This window comes from Apostichopus japonicus, chromosome 17 (genome assembly GCF_037975245.1).
Source record: "Apostichopus japonicus isolate 1M-3 chromosome 17, ASM3797524v1, whole genome shotgun sequence".
NCBI classification, from domain to species: domain Eukaryota; kingdom Metazoa; phylum Echinodermata; class Holothuroidea; order Aspidochirotida; family Stichopodidae; genus Apostichopus; species Apostichopus japonicus.
The window spans coordinates 30395259-30414273 of NC_092577.1; the positions used below are offsets into that span (position 1 = coordinate 30395259).

Here is a 19015-nt window from a genome sequence, read left to right on the forward strand (position 1 = left end):
TTGACTAACCCTTTAACGTTTGGCATATCATCAATACTATTGCACCAAACCAAGCAAACGATAAGCAGCCTCGTTTGCCATTTGAAACCAAAACCGTGAGTTAGTCTTGAGAGTGTAAAATTCCGTGGAAAAGCATCCATCAATGTACCTAGGTGTATGCCTCTCACGGGACGACATGACAATCCTCGGCGCAGCTAAGAACGATAATCTCAAACGTCAAAGCCGCTGTCTTTTCTATACAAACTGGGAATCACTGGACCGTTATTCCCGTTATTAAAGTTATTCGGACTGAGTCGTCGTCGGAAAAATTTAATGGAGCATTCATCGTTAATGTCCAATTAGTTCCAGAAGCACTAACCACTTCAGCAAACATTTGATAGTTCAGTTCAGCATGAACGGGGATACCGTCCACAGACACAGAGACAATTCTCTGTTTTTTTTGTCTGTCTTTCTCTCCGTATGTCTGTTTGTCTGTGCATTTGCTTGCGCTCTGTGGTGTACAATACCGAGAACAAAACCAGAGATTTGTTTGTTTGAACGTCAATCATTCACCAAACCGAACAGAATTTTCACATAATAAAAACGTAAATATTGCAACTGATCTCATTTTGGACACCCTTATAGACATATCTTCACCAAATGAAGATAAGGGGTTGTCGGCATTTGTGCACTGCTCACCGTTCACACACGGAACACTTCAAAAGTAGGAAGCTGCAGGGCTTGCAGCATCATGCAGCCAGGCTCCGTATGCATAGGTTCCACACAATAGGCACACTGAAGGTCTGCAGTGATAAATCCCTTAAATTGTTTGAAATTGACTCATTCTAGCTGTAACATTATTTGCAGCTTTTTGTCCTTGACACAGTCTAGTGCCCTCAATACTTTTTATTATTTTTTTTATTTATTTAGTTTATTATAAAAAATTTTTTTTAAATGTAACAAAAAAATCGTCACCCAGGCACTTACATCCACATATCACATCTACCAGCCCACCAGAGTTAGAATTTTCATTACTCCCAACTCGCAAGTATTAATATCAATCACTACTGCATGGACGACTGTTTTTAAAAGATATCCTATGCCTACAGTGTATAATAATGTTACTTTGTGAATATTTCCACGTTAAACCACATAATCACATTAAAGTTCTGTAACATTTGTAAGATTTCACACAGAAGACATTTTCATGATTGATTATACCTTTTAGTTTGATTTTTTAAGGACATCCTGCTGGTCAAAAAATTTCCCATGGTTGAATCAGATTTCAAGATAAACACCCCCAAAAAAGAAAGGGGGATCCTTAAATGTCCTTCTCTACTACCAGTAAAGTACCAACTGGAAAACTGACACGTCTGGACAGGAGGGGGGGGAGGAGGGGGGGTCAACTAGCTCTGTAAGAATGTCCATCTCTGCAGATTTATACATTACAATTATAAGAGTACATTCACAGACAAGGGTGAAGGAATATGTGGCACAAAGTGAAGTGGAGGGAGAGGGGAATGGGGGTTGGAAAGTGAGGGGAGGGCAGATGGGGGAGGGGGTACCAGGGAAAATGAGAGCTCCATTAAACTATTTAAATTTGTAAACTTCTGAATACACTATCTACGAAACAATATCTGACTTTACTCATTACACACTTTCTCTTTTGTTTTAATCAATTTATATATATATATATATATATATATATATATATATATATATATATATATATATAAAAATATTGTTTTTTTTATTAATATTTTTTTACATTTTTTTACAAGACTCATAACCCAGCCACATTCCGCCCAACAGACCACAAGCTCTGTCACTCATCGGCAATTAGAATAATCTCTGATACGGTTTCGTCTCTGACTCATCGTCTGGTTAACGACCACAGAACTAGTTTACATCCTCTCATTGGATAAATGATGCATTATAAATGATGACGTGACTACGAACTGACTTTGTTTACCGGGAAAAGATTAAAGAAGACGAATGGGCTTCTGGGAATTTAATCCGTGTAGTACAAAAAAAAGGATGAGGCCTAAACGCTTGAATTATGAGCAATCCATACTTTATTGACGACCGCAGTGCTGTCAGTTTCCACCGTAGATGGTTCCCTGATCGCTAGTAAAAATATCTATTGGCTTATCTCTGTTGGGAGGGCGCTGTCTATATTTGATTTGAAATAAACTGTACAGTTATGAATAGGTCTGAAGTTAACAGACTGAATTGTGAAGTGTTTGTTTGAAATCATACTCAACAAGACTATCATACATTTGTTTGATTTAATTCTCCCCAACCATCATAGCCAAGAAAAAGTATTAACCGTCAGTAAGTCTATCCACTATTTAATTTCCTTCACATAGCAAAACTAATGTCTACTTTGTCTTGATTTTAATTCTCCTTAACCATCATAGCCAAGAAAAAGAATAAACTAACCATCATTCTATCCACTATTTAATTTCCTTCAAAAACCAAAACTAATGTCTACTTTATCTTGGTATAATTCTCCCCAACCATCATAGCCAAGAAAAAGTGTAACTTTACTACTTATTTTCCTTCACATAGTAAGACTAAGTTCTTCTTTGTCTTAATTAAATTCTCCCTAACCATCATAGCCAAACATAGCATTAATAAACAGCAAACCTACCTATCCTCAAATTTCCTTCACATTGCAAGATGCCCATCTTATTTTAAGAAAAATTCTGTTAGTGTTGCGAAATCTGGCAAATACAGAACTTTATTAAGTTGCTTTTGGGCATCTTAGCCATGTTTTATTCTATAATGTGAGAATTTTACTCAAATCATTATCCTAGCATGTATTCGTCAAATCTATATTTCCTTCTTTCAACACGTTTCGTACCGTGATTAAACATCGCACCTCTCGTTGACGTGGCATCGTATAGATATCTGACGACCTTTCCTTGACCTCAACGACGAACAAAATATATTCTTGTGTGTGACCATTACAGGTCAGTGTCTTTGAATTCCACTTGTCTCATTCTCAATTTTAAATTCGAGTCAAACAGGATAAATCTTTACGTTTACAAGTCAAGCTTATAAAGACGAGAGTGTCATCTCGTCCACTTTCGATAATACTGGTTTTACTGAGCCGAGGACGTTCGTCCTCGAATCTCGTCGGTTAATTTCCCCATCTGATGTGACGTCAAACTGAGAATGACTTTCATCGCCGACAGGAGAGAAATCTCCGTTTGTCTTTGACTTACGTATTTTACCACAACCCTGTCAGACTCTTGTTCCCAATTTCTCCACGAGCTGGAAGCAGCCGAGCTTGTCAAATGCATCAACTTAATGACAAGGCCCTGGATCAATAAAAACCACAGAAAGGAGGTAAAAGTAGAAAAAAAAAACCAAAAAATTGACTTTGCCAGATTGGTCAAATCCAGAATAAGTCCTCAAAAAAATAAGATTACGGTTTTGCTTTTAACCGACGGCTGTTTGTATATTCTACAGATGTGCTTTTGTACTGACTCTTGTAAATGTTAACAGGGTTTTTTGGTGAATCTCTGCCCTAAAAAAAAGAAGAAAAAGAAAACCGTCCCTCATATCAAAATAGATTAAAGTTTCTCAGCATCATCGATGGAACTACTGCTAAATAAATTTTAAAATTCTTTGCCCAATCCTTTGCAATAGTTTGGATTTCTACAACAATTTCATGTGCAGATAGCACTGGGTCTTCCAAAAGAATTTGTTTGTGGGAAAGAGAAGGAATAAACAACAAAATATATTTATATTCATGGAGCAGAAAAAATTATTGTAAGTGGGCACTTAAATCTAGGGAGAAACTTTGACCGTGGCATACACTGGGGTCAAGTTTTGAAGACAACTGTTTAAGTTCCTTAATCTGTTTTTGGGGGGTGGGGGTGGGGGGTGGGGAATCTGACTATTAACACTATCAATTTGTGAAAGGTAAGTTTCGTGAACATTTGCAAAACGTGCTCCAGTACTAGACAGTAGAAAGAGTTTGACTCTAGCAAATCAAAAAGTCAATCCATCGATCAATATCAATCGATCAATCAATCAATGGACTAATGACCCAAACATGAAATCAACCATGGTCAAAGATAATCATGAACATCGCTAAACATATTTCTGAAATGTGTCTCCAGCTCTAGAAAATCAATCATTTGATTCCAACTATCCAACCATCAGACAATCAATCGATCAATCAATCAGTTTATATGTTTGATCAAGCTATTTCACCTCAGACCAACTTATTGATATTAAATTGGGGATTTATCCCACTAATGTCACTCTGAACAATAATAAAACTGCAACAGAACAAACAGCGCTTACTTTCACAACCCAACAACTGTAATACATAACAACTTGCTTTACATTAGCATACTACTTTCATAAACACAATTTCTAAGTTCGTACAAGAGAATTCGTCTACTAATAAATGCTTCAATTTGAAAGACAAAACGCATGCCCATTTTATAACTGTGTCCAACATTCCCATCCAAAAAACTCTCTTTATTCTTCAACCAGCATCTAGCAAACGCGAAAAAAACTACGTCAATTAAGAAATAGCTTTGAGATGTTTCCATTCAAATTAAATTACTTTCAATTTCGTCAAAAGCAAGCAAAAACCGTGACCAATAAAAAAACATGTAACCGAGACATCAGAAGTAAAAGAAAGAAAGGGAGAGAAAAAATCAACTCTCTTTTCATGTTTGGACCAATAATTTTATTCCAGAACAAAGAGCGCTGTCAAGGATGGAGTTTTGAGAAGCAAGCACTCCGAGACAGCCTTAATGATCTATTTTTATTTCTATTTTTATTAAGTTTGGCAGAGCCTTGGTTGTCTTCATTTAACCATACAATAATAAAAACTTACTTTCTCCTGAAAAGTTGTATCACAGAAAGGTTGATTCTATGTTTTATAAGTTTTTAATTTACTTCAAGAAAAACAAGATACCAAAAAATCAAGAACAGAAAAAAAAAAAAAAAGGGCACGTACAACTTTTGGAAATTCCTTTGAGTAAAAATATTAACTTTATTCCTGCAGAATGTTTTCTTTGCGTAACTGGAGAGGCAATAGGTCTCGCTCTAATTTGCTTAGCCTTTTCCAATTTGAGGTCGAGCTAATCAAATAAAACTTCTCATTTTTCAAAACTTTTCAAGTGTGATTAGTCGGCGCTGCTGAGTTGAACGAACAAATTTTGTCCAAAAAAGAGACTTTGAGAAATCTTTGTGAAATGTAAAATGACCGTACAGAAACCGAGAAATGAGACATGTTTTTGTCCTTTTGTGTTTGAGAGGTAATTATAAATCTGAGTGTCATATGTACTGGCGTAGATCAAGGTTGGGGTTGGGGGTAATATACACCCACCCCTTCCCCCACCCCCTCCCCCTTTGTGAACCTCACACAAAAATCAAAAGTAGCTAAAAGCAAAACCTTGCAGCATTTTAGACCTAATTAATTATAGAACTAATTTATAGACTAAATATGCCTCACAATGCACCATCTGCCATCTACAATTTTTGTATTTTTTCTAAGGGATGATGTTACCAAACCTCCTACTGTACATGGGAGTCAACTTAAAAACCTCACGCCCACTGCTCCCCCTCCCCCATTCCCCCTCCTTTTTAAAATCCTTCAGCCACCCCTGATTTATGTATACAAAATTGCTTCATGCAACGGATTTGTTTATCAAATGCTTGTAAAGATTTCCAACTATGAAATTGGAGAGTGCGATATAAAACGGTACGACGAGAGCAAGTATTTGCTGAAAACAAACTAAAGGTCTTATAACAGGGAATATTAATATAAATATTAATACAGGTCGATGCACTGGACGTAAAGAGGTGATTTTTATCATAGGGCCCCATATGTGACAGTCAGAAAGGTGAGAGTTGCATAGAGTAAACATGTAACAAATTTAAACTTAATAAATATAATATTGAAATTAATGGATGACTTGAGGCACAAAATTTAATATTGAGATGTTTGTTGACAACTGACAACCACGTCTTACAGTCCAGGTATGTGTTTCATAGACCACTTTTATTATTTGTGAGGAATGACCCTTTAAAAAGCTGCAGTTCATTAACTAAAGTGACTGAACTGTACAGTCTAATACACACACCTTTAGATCAGTTCCTCAAATGCAACACAAAAACTCAATGGTGAAAACATAAAGACTTCACCACTGCCTCAAATGACATGTTTAATACAAAAAATGCATTTCAAAATCTTCAAGAACAAACGGTGTCGTAAAGCCATCACAAGGATGCTTTGTCGTTTGTATGAAGTTATAAAAACAATCATATCTGGTTAAGTTTTTAAATTTATAAAACAATTAATTACTCTTTTTTTAAAACTTTTAAAGCCTACACCGATGAGCCAAACTCATCATCAACTAAATAGCCTTAAAGGAGCTTACCAGAGTATCCTGAATAGCTACAGAAACACAACGAAAAACACTCACATTTTCCTTCCTTCTTGGACTATGACATATCAAGACCCATTAAGCTTCTGACTAAAAAAAGCCATCAAAATGGTTTCTTGCCTTTGTCGGGAATAATGACTGTAAATATTATTATTCGTTAAGGTAAACATTCCTCTTGATTCTTCCCCTTCGCCTTCCACGGAAACCCCCTACTTTTTTTGCTGCCAGCGTTTTAAAAACTTTCAGCCACATAGCCTGATGTTATCATCTCTCTCTCGACATTGCCGAAAGAAACCTATATGCTCCATGATAGATTCGTTCGGCAGAAAAATAATTCCCTCAAGAATAAATTTGAATCATACCAGAGATCTCACTATAAGTAAAGAACTGCTTTATATCAATGTTAGGTCTGCCACATTTTCACAAAACCACAAAGGATGGGGATCAGACTGATTAATACAGAAACCTCTTCCGAGGGAATTTATGCGAGATACATGCTGAGATACAGATGATTTACACTGCAAGGATAATGTTCATATATTTTTTTTCCCCGGCTTAAAACTTTGGATGTCTGCTTTGGCCTCCCATAACAAAAGTACTTCACTAATTTGATAGTGGTAGAAGCTAGACAGATGGAGAATGTTACACGATGACAAATACATACCAATGTTCTGTCAGAATTGTAGCAGGGTAGGCTACATTTTGTAAAAATAATCATCCAACATTTCAACTTGAAAATAGGCCTACAGCTACACAAATATTTGCTGCCCCCCCCCTTCTTTTTGGTACAGGATGCAACATATTGGAAAGGATTCAGACAGTCATAAAGACCATCATATTTCTTCTTTTTCTCTGTCCATTTTTTTTCTTTCATTACTTTTTTGGTTCATCTTTGTTCGAGACGGAAGACAAGAAAGCATGACCTGATTGGTGGAAAAGCAATAGTCGTGATATTTTCATAGACCATTTTATGTAACAGATAAGATTCAATGATATGTAAGGTACTGGCTAGGAAATTGGCTGCACAGGGAATGCCACCAACGAAGGGCTGGATAGCTCGGGTGATAGAGCACAGAGTTCGTAAGCTTGGCGTGACAGGTTCGAATCACATTCTACCCTCAAAAAAATAAGAAATTACATTCCTCTGTTCAAGCCTGTTTACAAATTTCATTTTCGATTATTTCATTTATCATTTAACTTATCGATACAAATATTTTTCCCCCAAAAAGACAAATGGGTAAATGAAATACTTCATGTGGTAGAATTACAATGAGGGCAGTAGTCCAGATTGGAATTGACAGGGGGGGGGACTGTGTTAAAAAAAAAGGTTACTTGGTAATATCACATAATAGAGATCGTCTTGACAGACCCAGCAACGTCTATTGCCTGGAACTGAAGTTCGGCACGAGTGATTACGTCCCTACGTAGTCTGGCTGCAATTTAAGCTGCAGCCCCCTCAACCTCCTATTTTAGCCACCATGCTTTGGAGGGGGTTCACTATTTTTGACAGTGCAGACACTCTAGAATCACAGCGTGATGTGACACCATCACACGACGAAAACGGAAACACAGATATTGATCATTTCGAAGAGTAGCTTTACACTGGCGGCATGAACAAGTTGATTCATACCAGCAAACCAAGGAAGATGTCGCACCAGCATAAATGACACAAATGATGAAACCTATCATAGATCGACGAATGATACCAACGTCGACCAATGACAAGAAGTTGTTTAACTCTCCCGGGCATAACCAGGAATGACACATGCACCAAACGACGTTGCCACACAATCTTAATGTTTTTGAATGAATGAAGCAAAATCCTTTACATTTTGTTTTTAGCAGTTCTGGCGTTAAAGAAAGGAAGGATTAGTTCCAACAGGGTTCCAGGAACTGAAACACTCTTCTATCGGCTCGTAACACGATCATCTCTCCGATGTCGGTGCCGTTCCCGCTGATTAATGAGAGAGACACACTTTTGATCTTACTTCATTTTTAACATAATTTTTCCAACACATAGTCTCAAATGTCTATTCATAAATGTAACCAAATCCTGCAGTTGTCTCTGATTTCTTGTAAAACTAGGTCAATGATCGAATTACTCCATAAGTACATGAATGGGTGACATATTTCCGATCGTCGTTGATGTCGTCACGTCTGTTAAGGGTGGTATTATGTTCTTCTTATATATATATATATATATACACACCAACGATTACTAACAGAGATCCGGTTACTTTCGACAAAGGACTTGTGATATGCCTCACTCGACATGACACCGTCACAATCGCACGGTTACGGTTGCCATGTGAGGTGTCTGGGTTTAAGGCTGGATCGAATCAGTTTGGTTCTCTCGTATAAAAGCCTTTTTTGTTAACAAGAATTTATACTTAAAGGGATACTCCAGCGACTGTAGTTGACTGCTGCGAAAATGCCCAAAATTGTCTCGGTCTTTATGTTATGACCACACTCTCATAACATTTTGAAAATATGATATTTTATTAATTTTATGAATCTTTCCAAATTTGGTGACTCTGGCATCTGGCAACTGGCAGCAGAGTCAATGATGTCATCATGATGTCAATTCAACTGAAACTTTTTCTGGTTCTTCTTTATAATAGTTTGACTCACGTACTCACTGAGGAAAATAAATATTTCTCCCGAGAAAAAGTTGCACTTTGATAACATTGTAAACACAGTGAACTTTGACTGCTAAGCAAACATTCCAAAATGTATCAAGGTTTCAAAGGATTATAAATCAACAACAAGATTATAATAAATCGTGCAGCTAGATTAGTCCTGGGGTGTGGGCTTCGGGATGTGCATGTTACAGATATTTTTGCTGAATTGAAGTGGCTAAATGTCCGTCAACGTGCATTATATTTCAGGAATATTCTAATGTATAGATGTGTCCACGGCCTGGCTCCAGATTACCTTACTGATATTACTATTCTACTGAGAGATAGCCATTCGTACAGAACTAGATCTAGCTGCTCTAATAATGTTTTACTTGCTCCTGTTATTACTGCTGATATTACTATTCTACTGAGAGATAGCTACTCGTACAGAACTAGATCTAGCTGCTCTAATAATGTTTTACTTGCTCCTGTTATTACTGCTGATATTACTATTCTACTGAGAGATAGCCATTCTTACAGAACTAGATGTAGCTGCTCTAATAATGTTTTACTTGCTCCTGTTAGATCTGGGAATGGTAAAAGGTCCTTTACATTTTCTGGAGTCAGGACGTGGAACAGTCTTCCCCCAAATTTGAAATGCTTGCCAAATGTTAATATTTTTAAACGCAATATGAAAACTTTTATATTTTGTTTAGATGTCTGATATTTGTTTGTCTTTTTGCCGTCCATTTTGTGCTTTTGGATGTTTACCGTTTTTCTACTGCATAATATTGTATATGTATTTTGTATTGAGGGCTCCTCTGGAAAGCAGTGCTTCTGCACTGAGCAGGACTACCCTCATTAAAGATGACAATGATAAAAAAATATATATAAAAAAAGTAGCCTAAGTAAAGCTTCCAAAGAGCATTTACCCAGATAACATCACAGACCCCCTACTGTGATCCCAACTTCTGGGATCAGTTAAAGGTTTAGCCAATCAAAATTAAGTTCCATACAATCAGCCTAATCTTAGAGTTAGGGACAAGATATTGATATGGGGTTCTCGACTAGCAGTGTGGAATATTTTTTTTCTCTCTTCAACACATTAAAGTTTCACATTGTTGTTTGTCACCAGAGAATTCCTTCAAGTCAAATATTCTCTTACAAAGTCAAAGTTTGTGTGGAATGGCATGACATCAATGCAGTGTTCAATCTCTGCTTATTCCTTTGCAAGGATAACTTTAGGGGGAATTAGGGCAGACCAAAAATGGCCTATGCATATATGTTAGACTATGTAGTCCAGCCACTTTCAATGATGAGTTTCAACTGTATAAAACAGGGGTTCTCTAACTGGGGTGCATGAACCCCCAGGGGGTGCGATCATCCATCCCAGGGGGTTGGTGAGACGTTTCTGAAAGTCAAAACTATAGAGTAACTTTTGTTGAACTAAAATCTGATATATCATATAATTTAGTAATGTAAAGTTGGTCGTCATGAAAAAAAAGCTGCAGGCACGCCTTGACTTTGGCCCTCTCCAAGACAGCTCCGGGGATCGAACTCCGTGAAGGAAAAACAGGAGCATCTGTCTCATCGTGGGTGATGGGTGATCAATGCGTGGTACAATTCGTGATCTAATCTTGAAGTTTCCAGATAAATATTTGTTCATCTCTTGTTTTTACTCATTACAATATTACACTATGAACTTGATCTTTTACGAAGCACTGTTATGCGTATTATAGTATAATAATGACTCAGAGTGTGTCTTGAAAAGTTGAGGGTTCGTGGACAACTCTGACATCCAGTTAGGGAAAAAGTTAGGGAAACCCTGGTTTAAAAGTCCCCATATATAAAGTGAATACAGGGGGAGCCAAAAAATATAACCTGGGGCTGATGGCAATGTTTTTTAACACTGAAAACATATAAAACATATTTTAAACAAAATTAATATATTTAAAAAAAATTATTTTGGGCCTACAAAGGTCATCCTTTTGAAGCTGAAGTTTGCATTATTTTCCAAGTTTTGTGTCAATTTCTATTCAAGCCAGGTAGTGTTATAACTTGATTAACCCCATTCTTAGTCAGACATAATGATAATAATAATAATAATAATAGTAATAATCAGCAGTTTTTTTTACGACGCTTAAGCGGCCAATGTGGGAGAAACCCGCAAGGGCTTATGGATTACAACTGACACGTCTTCGGGTGGCTTCAAATTCAACATTTTTAACTCAAATTTGGAATCTTTTCAATTTTAGAAATTCATTTCACATGGGAAAACCATAGCAAACACATTTTTAATTATCTTAAAACTCAATTGAAAGAAGAAAGTTAAAAGCCATTTATAAAATGAAGGGAAAATCCCTGTCAAGACCCACTATCAGCCAATCTGTAAACGGTTGAAAATAAATTTATTGATGGATTTTGAACAGTAAAAACTAATTCTACATGCGAAAACAAATGTTCTATCTACTACATTTCAGAGTTCCCGACTGGGTTAGTTTGAATCTAAACGCTTCTCTCTTTTAATTGTAAGAATTAGGAGAGAATTAGCTTACCTGTGCCTTGAACAGCTGATGAGAAGGAAGCTTATTTTGGTTTGAATTCTTCAAAAGAACCACTCTTGCCAACTTTATCAGCTGCGAATCTCTTTGCCCCAAAAACGGACTCACTGAAAATGACTGATTTGCCTGAAGATAGAGGGATGAGGAGAGGCACGGAAGTTTAAAGTTAAATTCAAAGTGAGGTTTTATTTTCACAAAAGGGTTTCGATAAATCAAAAAGAAAAGGGAAAAACATTATGGAGCTTGTTAATTTTGTTATTTTATTTTTTGTTATTTGTTATTTTTATTCCAACCAATAATCATGATAGACCTAGCTATTGAATACTGTCCATAGTTACAGACTTTCTGTCTGTTCTCTATACAGCAATATTGAGCACTGTGATTCACAATGTTAGGCTATACAGTTAGGCTAAGCACTTTCTAAAGAGGATTTATATGTTCTATAATTCATGAGCATGAGTTTTATACGAACAGAGTTACGGCACTAAAGAAAACTTAAAGGTATATCGTACATTGATAGCCAAAGTCGTCCAACAAATTGGATTAAATATGTGCCCAACAAAATACGATAGGCGCAATGTAAAATCAAACGAAATGAGTGGGTGGGAATAGTTATTTGGCTTTTCACATTTATACTCATAGATAGAATCCAAAATATACAAAACAACATTTCACTGAAGTGTATAGACTCTACCTAATTTACAGCTTTAGAGGAAATGACCTTTGACACTTACCAGAAGGTCACAACATTTTGAAACAGAACCAACATGGTTGTGACATCATTTTCCCTTACTCCCATGTAAATCATATGAGTATTTGTGTGCTTAGGTGGAGTGTTGTTATGCATTTCTTGGGATATTTGCTATAAATACTAAAACCCTCTAGCATATTTCTTGAGTAACAAGTAAGAAGTTTATCCAAGGTCTACTTTTAGGAGTTACTGGGGTAACAAACGTTTGCAAAATTTGTTCTCTGTTAAACTCAGACAATCATTTGGCCACAGAACACAATTTTCGTGATTTTCGTAGTGAAATTTCAAAGTGGACTCAAAAAATATCAAGAATGAAGGTCATGCAATCTTTACTCCTGGAGTTGTCATGTCTTAAAAGTTTTCAAACTTTGATACCCTGCTGACCTTTAAAGACCTTTGACATACACATGAAGCAAGAGGATACAGAGTTGTTCTTGGAAGGGAATTAAGACTACAAACAAAAAATGAAAAACATAAAATCCAGACAAATGACGAAATACTGAAGTGATTGATTGATTGATTGATTAAACTGACCATTTTCGTGTTCATATTGCAGAGCTTCATCCAGAGAAGGGCTGCTGTATGTGGAGTGGTAGGCCGACCTTCGATCTGCTAGCATGCATTCTTGCGGAAATTCGGAAATCTGTTTGGCCAGCTCGATGGCGTACTCCAAGGCTACAAGGTAACAGAGAAAGAAGTCGTAAAAACACTTGAAGTACTTAAGTACACCTAACCACATCCAACCATGACTATTAAGCAAACTAACAAAGAGCAAACCATATGGTTTGCTTCCATTGACTCATTGCTAAGTTTTATAATTCTGCTAGTGATGCCATTTATGAAACTTTGTCAACCAGTGGACATGAGCACTGTAATAGCCGGAACAGGATGGTTCATTCATTACACAAACTTACTACTAACAGCGTGTACGGGTCGTGAATAAAAACGGGTAGAGTGCTTTTGTGGAGTGATCATTTAAAGGCAATGGAATTGTAATGAAAGGAATAATAGGTTCAAGTCCTAGCTGGAACATTCCATTGTATTCTTGGACAAAAGAAAAGTAATCTTAATTACTTTTCTCCACCATGGTATACGAATGTTGTGGGGGGGGAGGGGAGGCTTGTGAGGTACTCTTGTAAATATGGTTGTATGTGCTGGATTATGGGCTACGCTCCATGGGACATCCCTCACGGGAGGTATAAATGTGAAAGCACTGCAGTGTCCCTAGAGTATGTGGCTGTTTGCATTGTGCACACTTGGGTGGGTGGGACGGTGTCACTAGGTACCAAAGACCAGGGGCTAACTTGTTTTTAAGCTGTTTGAGAAGGCCTTGGCCTTGATACAAAACTGTAAAATAATTGTTCACAACTACGATCACCATCGCAACTAAGAAATGCTGTGTTGTTTATATAATACATTTAAATCATTACCTTTATGAACGATACAATCGAGGAGAAATCGCAAAGAGATTTCCGACAGGTACGTGCTCCTAGTGGTTAGTTACCACCGTCCCTTTTAGTTTAATATTCCCAACATTATAGTTACAGGCCATATCATAATTGTTGTGAATTTTGTTCATTCATATGAAGGGTTTCCTTGGGGTTTTGTTTTGTCGTTAATGTTTATTCTCGTCCCCTTTGATAGTCCCATCCTCACCCTTTTTTTCTACGAACAACTTATTAAGCTTTCGACAAGGCTTCAACATGACACTCTGATAGAAGGAGGTCACGAAAGCCTTCTCTGAGGTTCTGCTCATCATATGACTATGTTCATGGTAAAAGTTACATGTATGCCCTCAACCATCCCCCCCCCCCTCCCATCCCATCCCATCATCTTCACAAATTAATAAACAGGTGTCAGAAAAATAAACAACTTAAGGATATGGTCGCCACAAAAAAAAACTCATCAGTGAGATCTGCTCTATCTCTTTGAAAAAGCTACCTTAAAAGAATTTAAACAACCTTTCCACCCATCCCCTACCCCCCATATCCCCCCACCCTCACCTATATCCAGTCTAGCAAGGCCCAAAGAAAATGAAACATTCCCAACCATTGTATCCTGCTCCACTCACTCTATCAACAACTGAAAACGGATCGACTGTTCTAGACTGCAAAAAAATGAAGGTCGGTTTTTCATACCGCAGCCAAAGTTCGGAGGACCTTTTATCATACAGTAATCTTTCCTTTCATTTGAAACACATAATACTGGATATTCACCCTGACCGGGGGGAGGGAGGATGTTATGCATGACTGCCCGGAGAAATGGCATGGTAACTAGACCAAAAAATGACACACAAATCAGTTTTGCTTAGAAATTTATCTCCCTTTTCACTATAATATGTTTTATCCAGTGTCATTGACATGCTTTTCTCAAGGACCGGCAAGAAAAAAATATTAGATTACATCTCGAGAGAAAAACAAGTCCACGTCGGTTGCTACGGTAACTCAGTTGCGATAGATATGATGAGGATGATTAAACGATGATCTAAGGGCGCTGTTCGGGAATGGTTTCGAAGATCGATCGAGACCCGTTGTTATCAGAGTAAGAGAGACTGTTGTACTTTGTTAATGTTATTTAAAGTTTCAAAAACAATGTAGTGAGTTCAGCTTGAAATGTTAATATTTAAATTATAGCCAATTACCCAAGCTTAAAGGGTGTGAAGACTCGCGCACAACGAAACGTCTCATGCTGGTTTCGAATGAGGTGTAACAGAAGTGTTAGACACCACCATCGATCCCAGAAAATACACACACAGCTTGCTACCGTCGGTAATTAGACACTAGTGTACAGTCAATACATACAGCTACGGTCAATACCCACAACACAGTGTACATAGCAGCGATGGACATCTCAGGTCTAGATAAAAGATAACAAGGTATCACGTTTTATTACAGTCTGCATTTTGTAGCGACAAGAAGAAAACTTCACTTGCAAGCAACAGAAAGTTAATTTTTTCAGAGCGGGGCAAGCGGTTTGGGGCGAGTCTTCAATGACTTTAAAGGGGGACACAACCCCAACCATCATCTTTAGCTTATATGTACAGACATCTTTGTACAGAACGATTCCCCCAAACAGATGAGGAGCTTAAATGGTCTTCCCTTTGGGAGATATCCTAGTTTAGAAAGTCATGTTCAGGGAGTTGTCATTTTGTCATTCTGTGATGTCATAGTACCACTAGATCTGAAACCATTTCACCTTCTCTTTGTTCTAAGTTTAATATTTTCAAGGTGGAAGGTCAACTGGTTTGACCCCGAATATCATCGCTTTGTCATTAGGTCATGCGACCAGCTTTAGTATTTCGGATTTCCATCACAGAAGGTAAGTATTACAAGAAATAGAGATAAACACAATATGATTGGAGCACATGTGGCTCTATGATGTCATATTTTGAGCTTGATAGACACATTCAATCTGGAATAAAATCTTTCTTAGTAGCTTTTTGGGGACATTGTTCTTGACTGCTGTCTCTATCGCAGATACCAGTAATGGTGGTTGAGTTTGTGCCATCTTGAAGTTTGAAATAAGCCATGGAAGTATCTGAGGGTTTTGTAAAGCGTCATATTTGTTGCTTTCATGTTTCGATTTTGTCGTCAGTTGGGCTAAGAATTCAATTTGCAATGAAAGTTAATAAAAACAAATGATTTGCCACAAATTTGCTACAGTGAGGGTAACCATTAATATTCAATAATGTTATTTGGGTGTAATAAGTTCTGTAATTTCTGCTTAAAAACAAAATTGCTAGCTGTTGTACAAATCTGAATAAGCTATTATGTAAAGATAAACAGTGGTGATAGAAGAAGGTCCAACCTGGTGGGGGGAGAGGGGAGGGAGGGGACTAGGAGAGGAGCCACAAACTTTAAGGGAAAGTGGGACATGTGACTTTCCATTCTGAAGGAGCAAACCACACAGTTATCTCATAAATATGATAGAAAATAAATTATCTGTGTATTCCCTATCATATATTCCAGGATTTTGACATTCTTTAACAAAAGGGCCCTCTTCATACCATTTTCGAAAAGCACGTTTTTCTTGATCTCTCAACAAAAGTGTGCTTTTCGATAACAAGAGGGCAATATTTAATAAAAAAAATTTAAAGTAGTCTGTTGACCCAAACGGGGGAGTCTTATTTATGGAAATGAGCACCATATTATACAAAACTGGGGAGGGGAGTGGTGGTCATTTTCCCCTGTGCTTTTAGGTAACTAGAAGGGAACAAAAGAACATGATTTATAGAATTACAATGTTAGGTGAAGAAACTTGCAGACTATCAACACCAACCTCTTCCGTCTGGAACGATCCTATTGACGAGGCCATATTTCTCTGCTTCCACGGCTGTGATTGGTCGACCGGTCAAAATCAAGTCCATGGCTCTAGAGAGGCCGATGAGAGCAGGAAGCCGAACGGTACCCCCGTCGACTAAAGGCACGCCTATTAATGAGAACGGGGAAACAAGTTGATTGGGGAGAGTGATTTTTACTGCAGGTAATGGGAAGGCTATCCAGAAAAGACCCTTTTGTCCACTGATTTGTACACTGATTATATGTGGAAATGTCCGCATATTCCTCCCTTTTGTCCACTATTACATGGGACATGTCCGCATATACCTCCCTTTTGTCCAGTGGTTACATGTGGACATGTCTTTCATATACCTCCCTTCCGTCCAGTTGTTCCATGTGGACATGTACGCACATTCCTCCCTTTTGTCCACTGATTACATGTGGACATGTCCACTTATTCCTCCCTTTTGTCCAATGATTACATGTGGACATGTCCACACATTCCTCCCTGTTGTCTATTGATAACGTGGTCATGTCTGCATATTCTCTTTTGTCCACTGATTACATGTGGACATGTCCGCAATATACCTCCCTTTTGTCCAGTGGTTACATGTGGACGTGTCCACATATTCCTCCCTTGTGGACGTATCTGCATATTCCTCCCTTTTGTCCAGTGGTTACATGTGGATGTGTCCACATATACCTCCCTTTTGTCAATTGATTACATGTGGACATGTCTCACATATAACCTCCCTTTTGTCCACTGATTACATGTGGACATATAGGCTTATGTCCCTTTTAATATTGTTTAGACTATTCTCTTTGATCAAGATAGGTATGAAGTTATCAAGCACTTGCTTTTGGTCAATACTTTAAAATAGACAAGTTGAAAAGAATTCCTGCAATTGGAACTTACAGGTTTTTTATTTTTTTCTGAAGTACCAACCTTAAGTCTGATCGAATTGCCAAGTCCTTTCTGCTAAAGGTCGATCTTTATTCCCCTCAAAGTTAAATTAAATTTAAGTAAAATCAAGTTGAATTGCTAACTGTTTTCAACATCACTTTTCTTGAGGTTTTCAAGTTTTCAAACTATAACTCGCAAAACATTGCAGATCGTGAAATTATAGATAACATATCTCAGAGAGAGGGAGGAAAAGATGCCTTGAGGTTGTCGGCCATAACATGTTTGTTGAAGTTTTGTATCTGAGCGACCATTATTTTCGTGTATCTAGCATATTTGGCGCACTACTGGACAATGTAATAAATGATGGTGGCACACTTACCGAATCTTCTGCAGAAGATACCAAAGGTTGTGCTTTCATCTGCCACTCTCATATCACACATCATGGCAAGCTCCATGCCACCTGCCACCGCATATCCATTGATGGCAGCAATCACCGGCTTAGTAAACATCATCTTTGATGGACCCTATCAGTCAACAAAAAACCTTTTTAAGAAATACATATAATGGTGACCAATGTGAGAAATGTCTAGCTAATTTACTAATAACTAATTAAAGCATCAGAAATAAGTAAAATATTTTTAAAATGATAACACAAAAACAAAAGTAACCACCTACCTTGTTTAATTATTATTCAAATAAAACAATTGGAACTTTTGTCATGGTAACCACTAATAAAATATGCAGTGTATGAGACAAATGGCTTCGGTATGCATTCTTCACTCGGGTGGAGAGCAAAAACTCAGCATTAAGCGCTTCGTCATAAGTTTTGAAAGTACAAACAAAATTTTGTTGATTATTTAAAGATAGTTAAGATCATCTACCATTGGATTGGCATACTTCAATTTATCTCTCACTTACCATTGGGGCATATGGAACTAATTGATCTCTCAAGGAAGCACCTCCAGAGGCTATTTCTGTACCCTTCGAGAGTTCCTTTAGGTCGTAACCAGCACAGAAGACGCCATCTACATTAAAAGATTACACACAGGTATTTAATTAAGCAGCTTTCCAGTTTGATTACTACTTTCTTGTCATTTTTAAAAACTTGTACATCAAGGGTTGTTCAAAATGAAAAATAAAATAATTTTAATTTTTTTTTCTCATTATTTTTTTCTTAATTGCAATACAAACAATATCCTTACTAGTATGACATCCTTCCTAAGACAATTTACAAACCCCATTTTTCTCGCTTGGATATGTAATATCGAGGGTAAGTCATGGCATGGGTCACTCAAGGTAAAGATAACTGCCGTGCATACATTTTGAAGAACTTCTTTTATACAAAAGATGCAAAAACCCAATCGCAATTTGCCAATTCTTTCCACAAAGCCCCAAATTAACTAACTCACAAAAGAATCGATCGACAAAAACTGCACAGGGGCGACTCTGAATAGGTTCAAGAAAATTTGGTTCCAGGTGGGGTCTTTGAACCATGAACCGAATCGG

At 37.3% G+C, this 19015-nt stretch overlaps 1 protein-coding gene across 1 annotated transcript in view; it reads right to left on the minus strand.

Annotated features, from left to right (window-relative positions):
• The window catches only part of LOC139984147 (probable enoyl-CoA hydratase, mitochondrial), a 33272-nt gene that overhangs the window by 10370 nt on the left and 3887 nt on the right, over positions 1 to 19015 (minus strand). Inside the window, exons 3-7 of the mRNA XM_071997898.1 lie at positions 18428 to 18534; positions 17889 to 18033; positions 16607 to 16756; positions 12863 to 13003; positions 11572 to 11703 (exon numbers count right to left, since the gene is read on the minus strand). Of these exons, the coding sequence (XP_071853999.1) occupies positions 11603 to 11703; positions 12863 to 13003; positions 16607 to 16756; positions 17889 to 18033; positions 18428 to 18534 (644 nt within the window). The 3' untranslated portion in view covers positions 11572 to 11602. The remainder of the gene's footprint in view (positions 1 to 11571; positions 11704 to 12862; positions 13004 to 16606; positions 16757 to 17888; positions 18034 to 18427; positions 18535 to 19015) is intronic.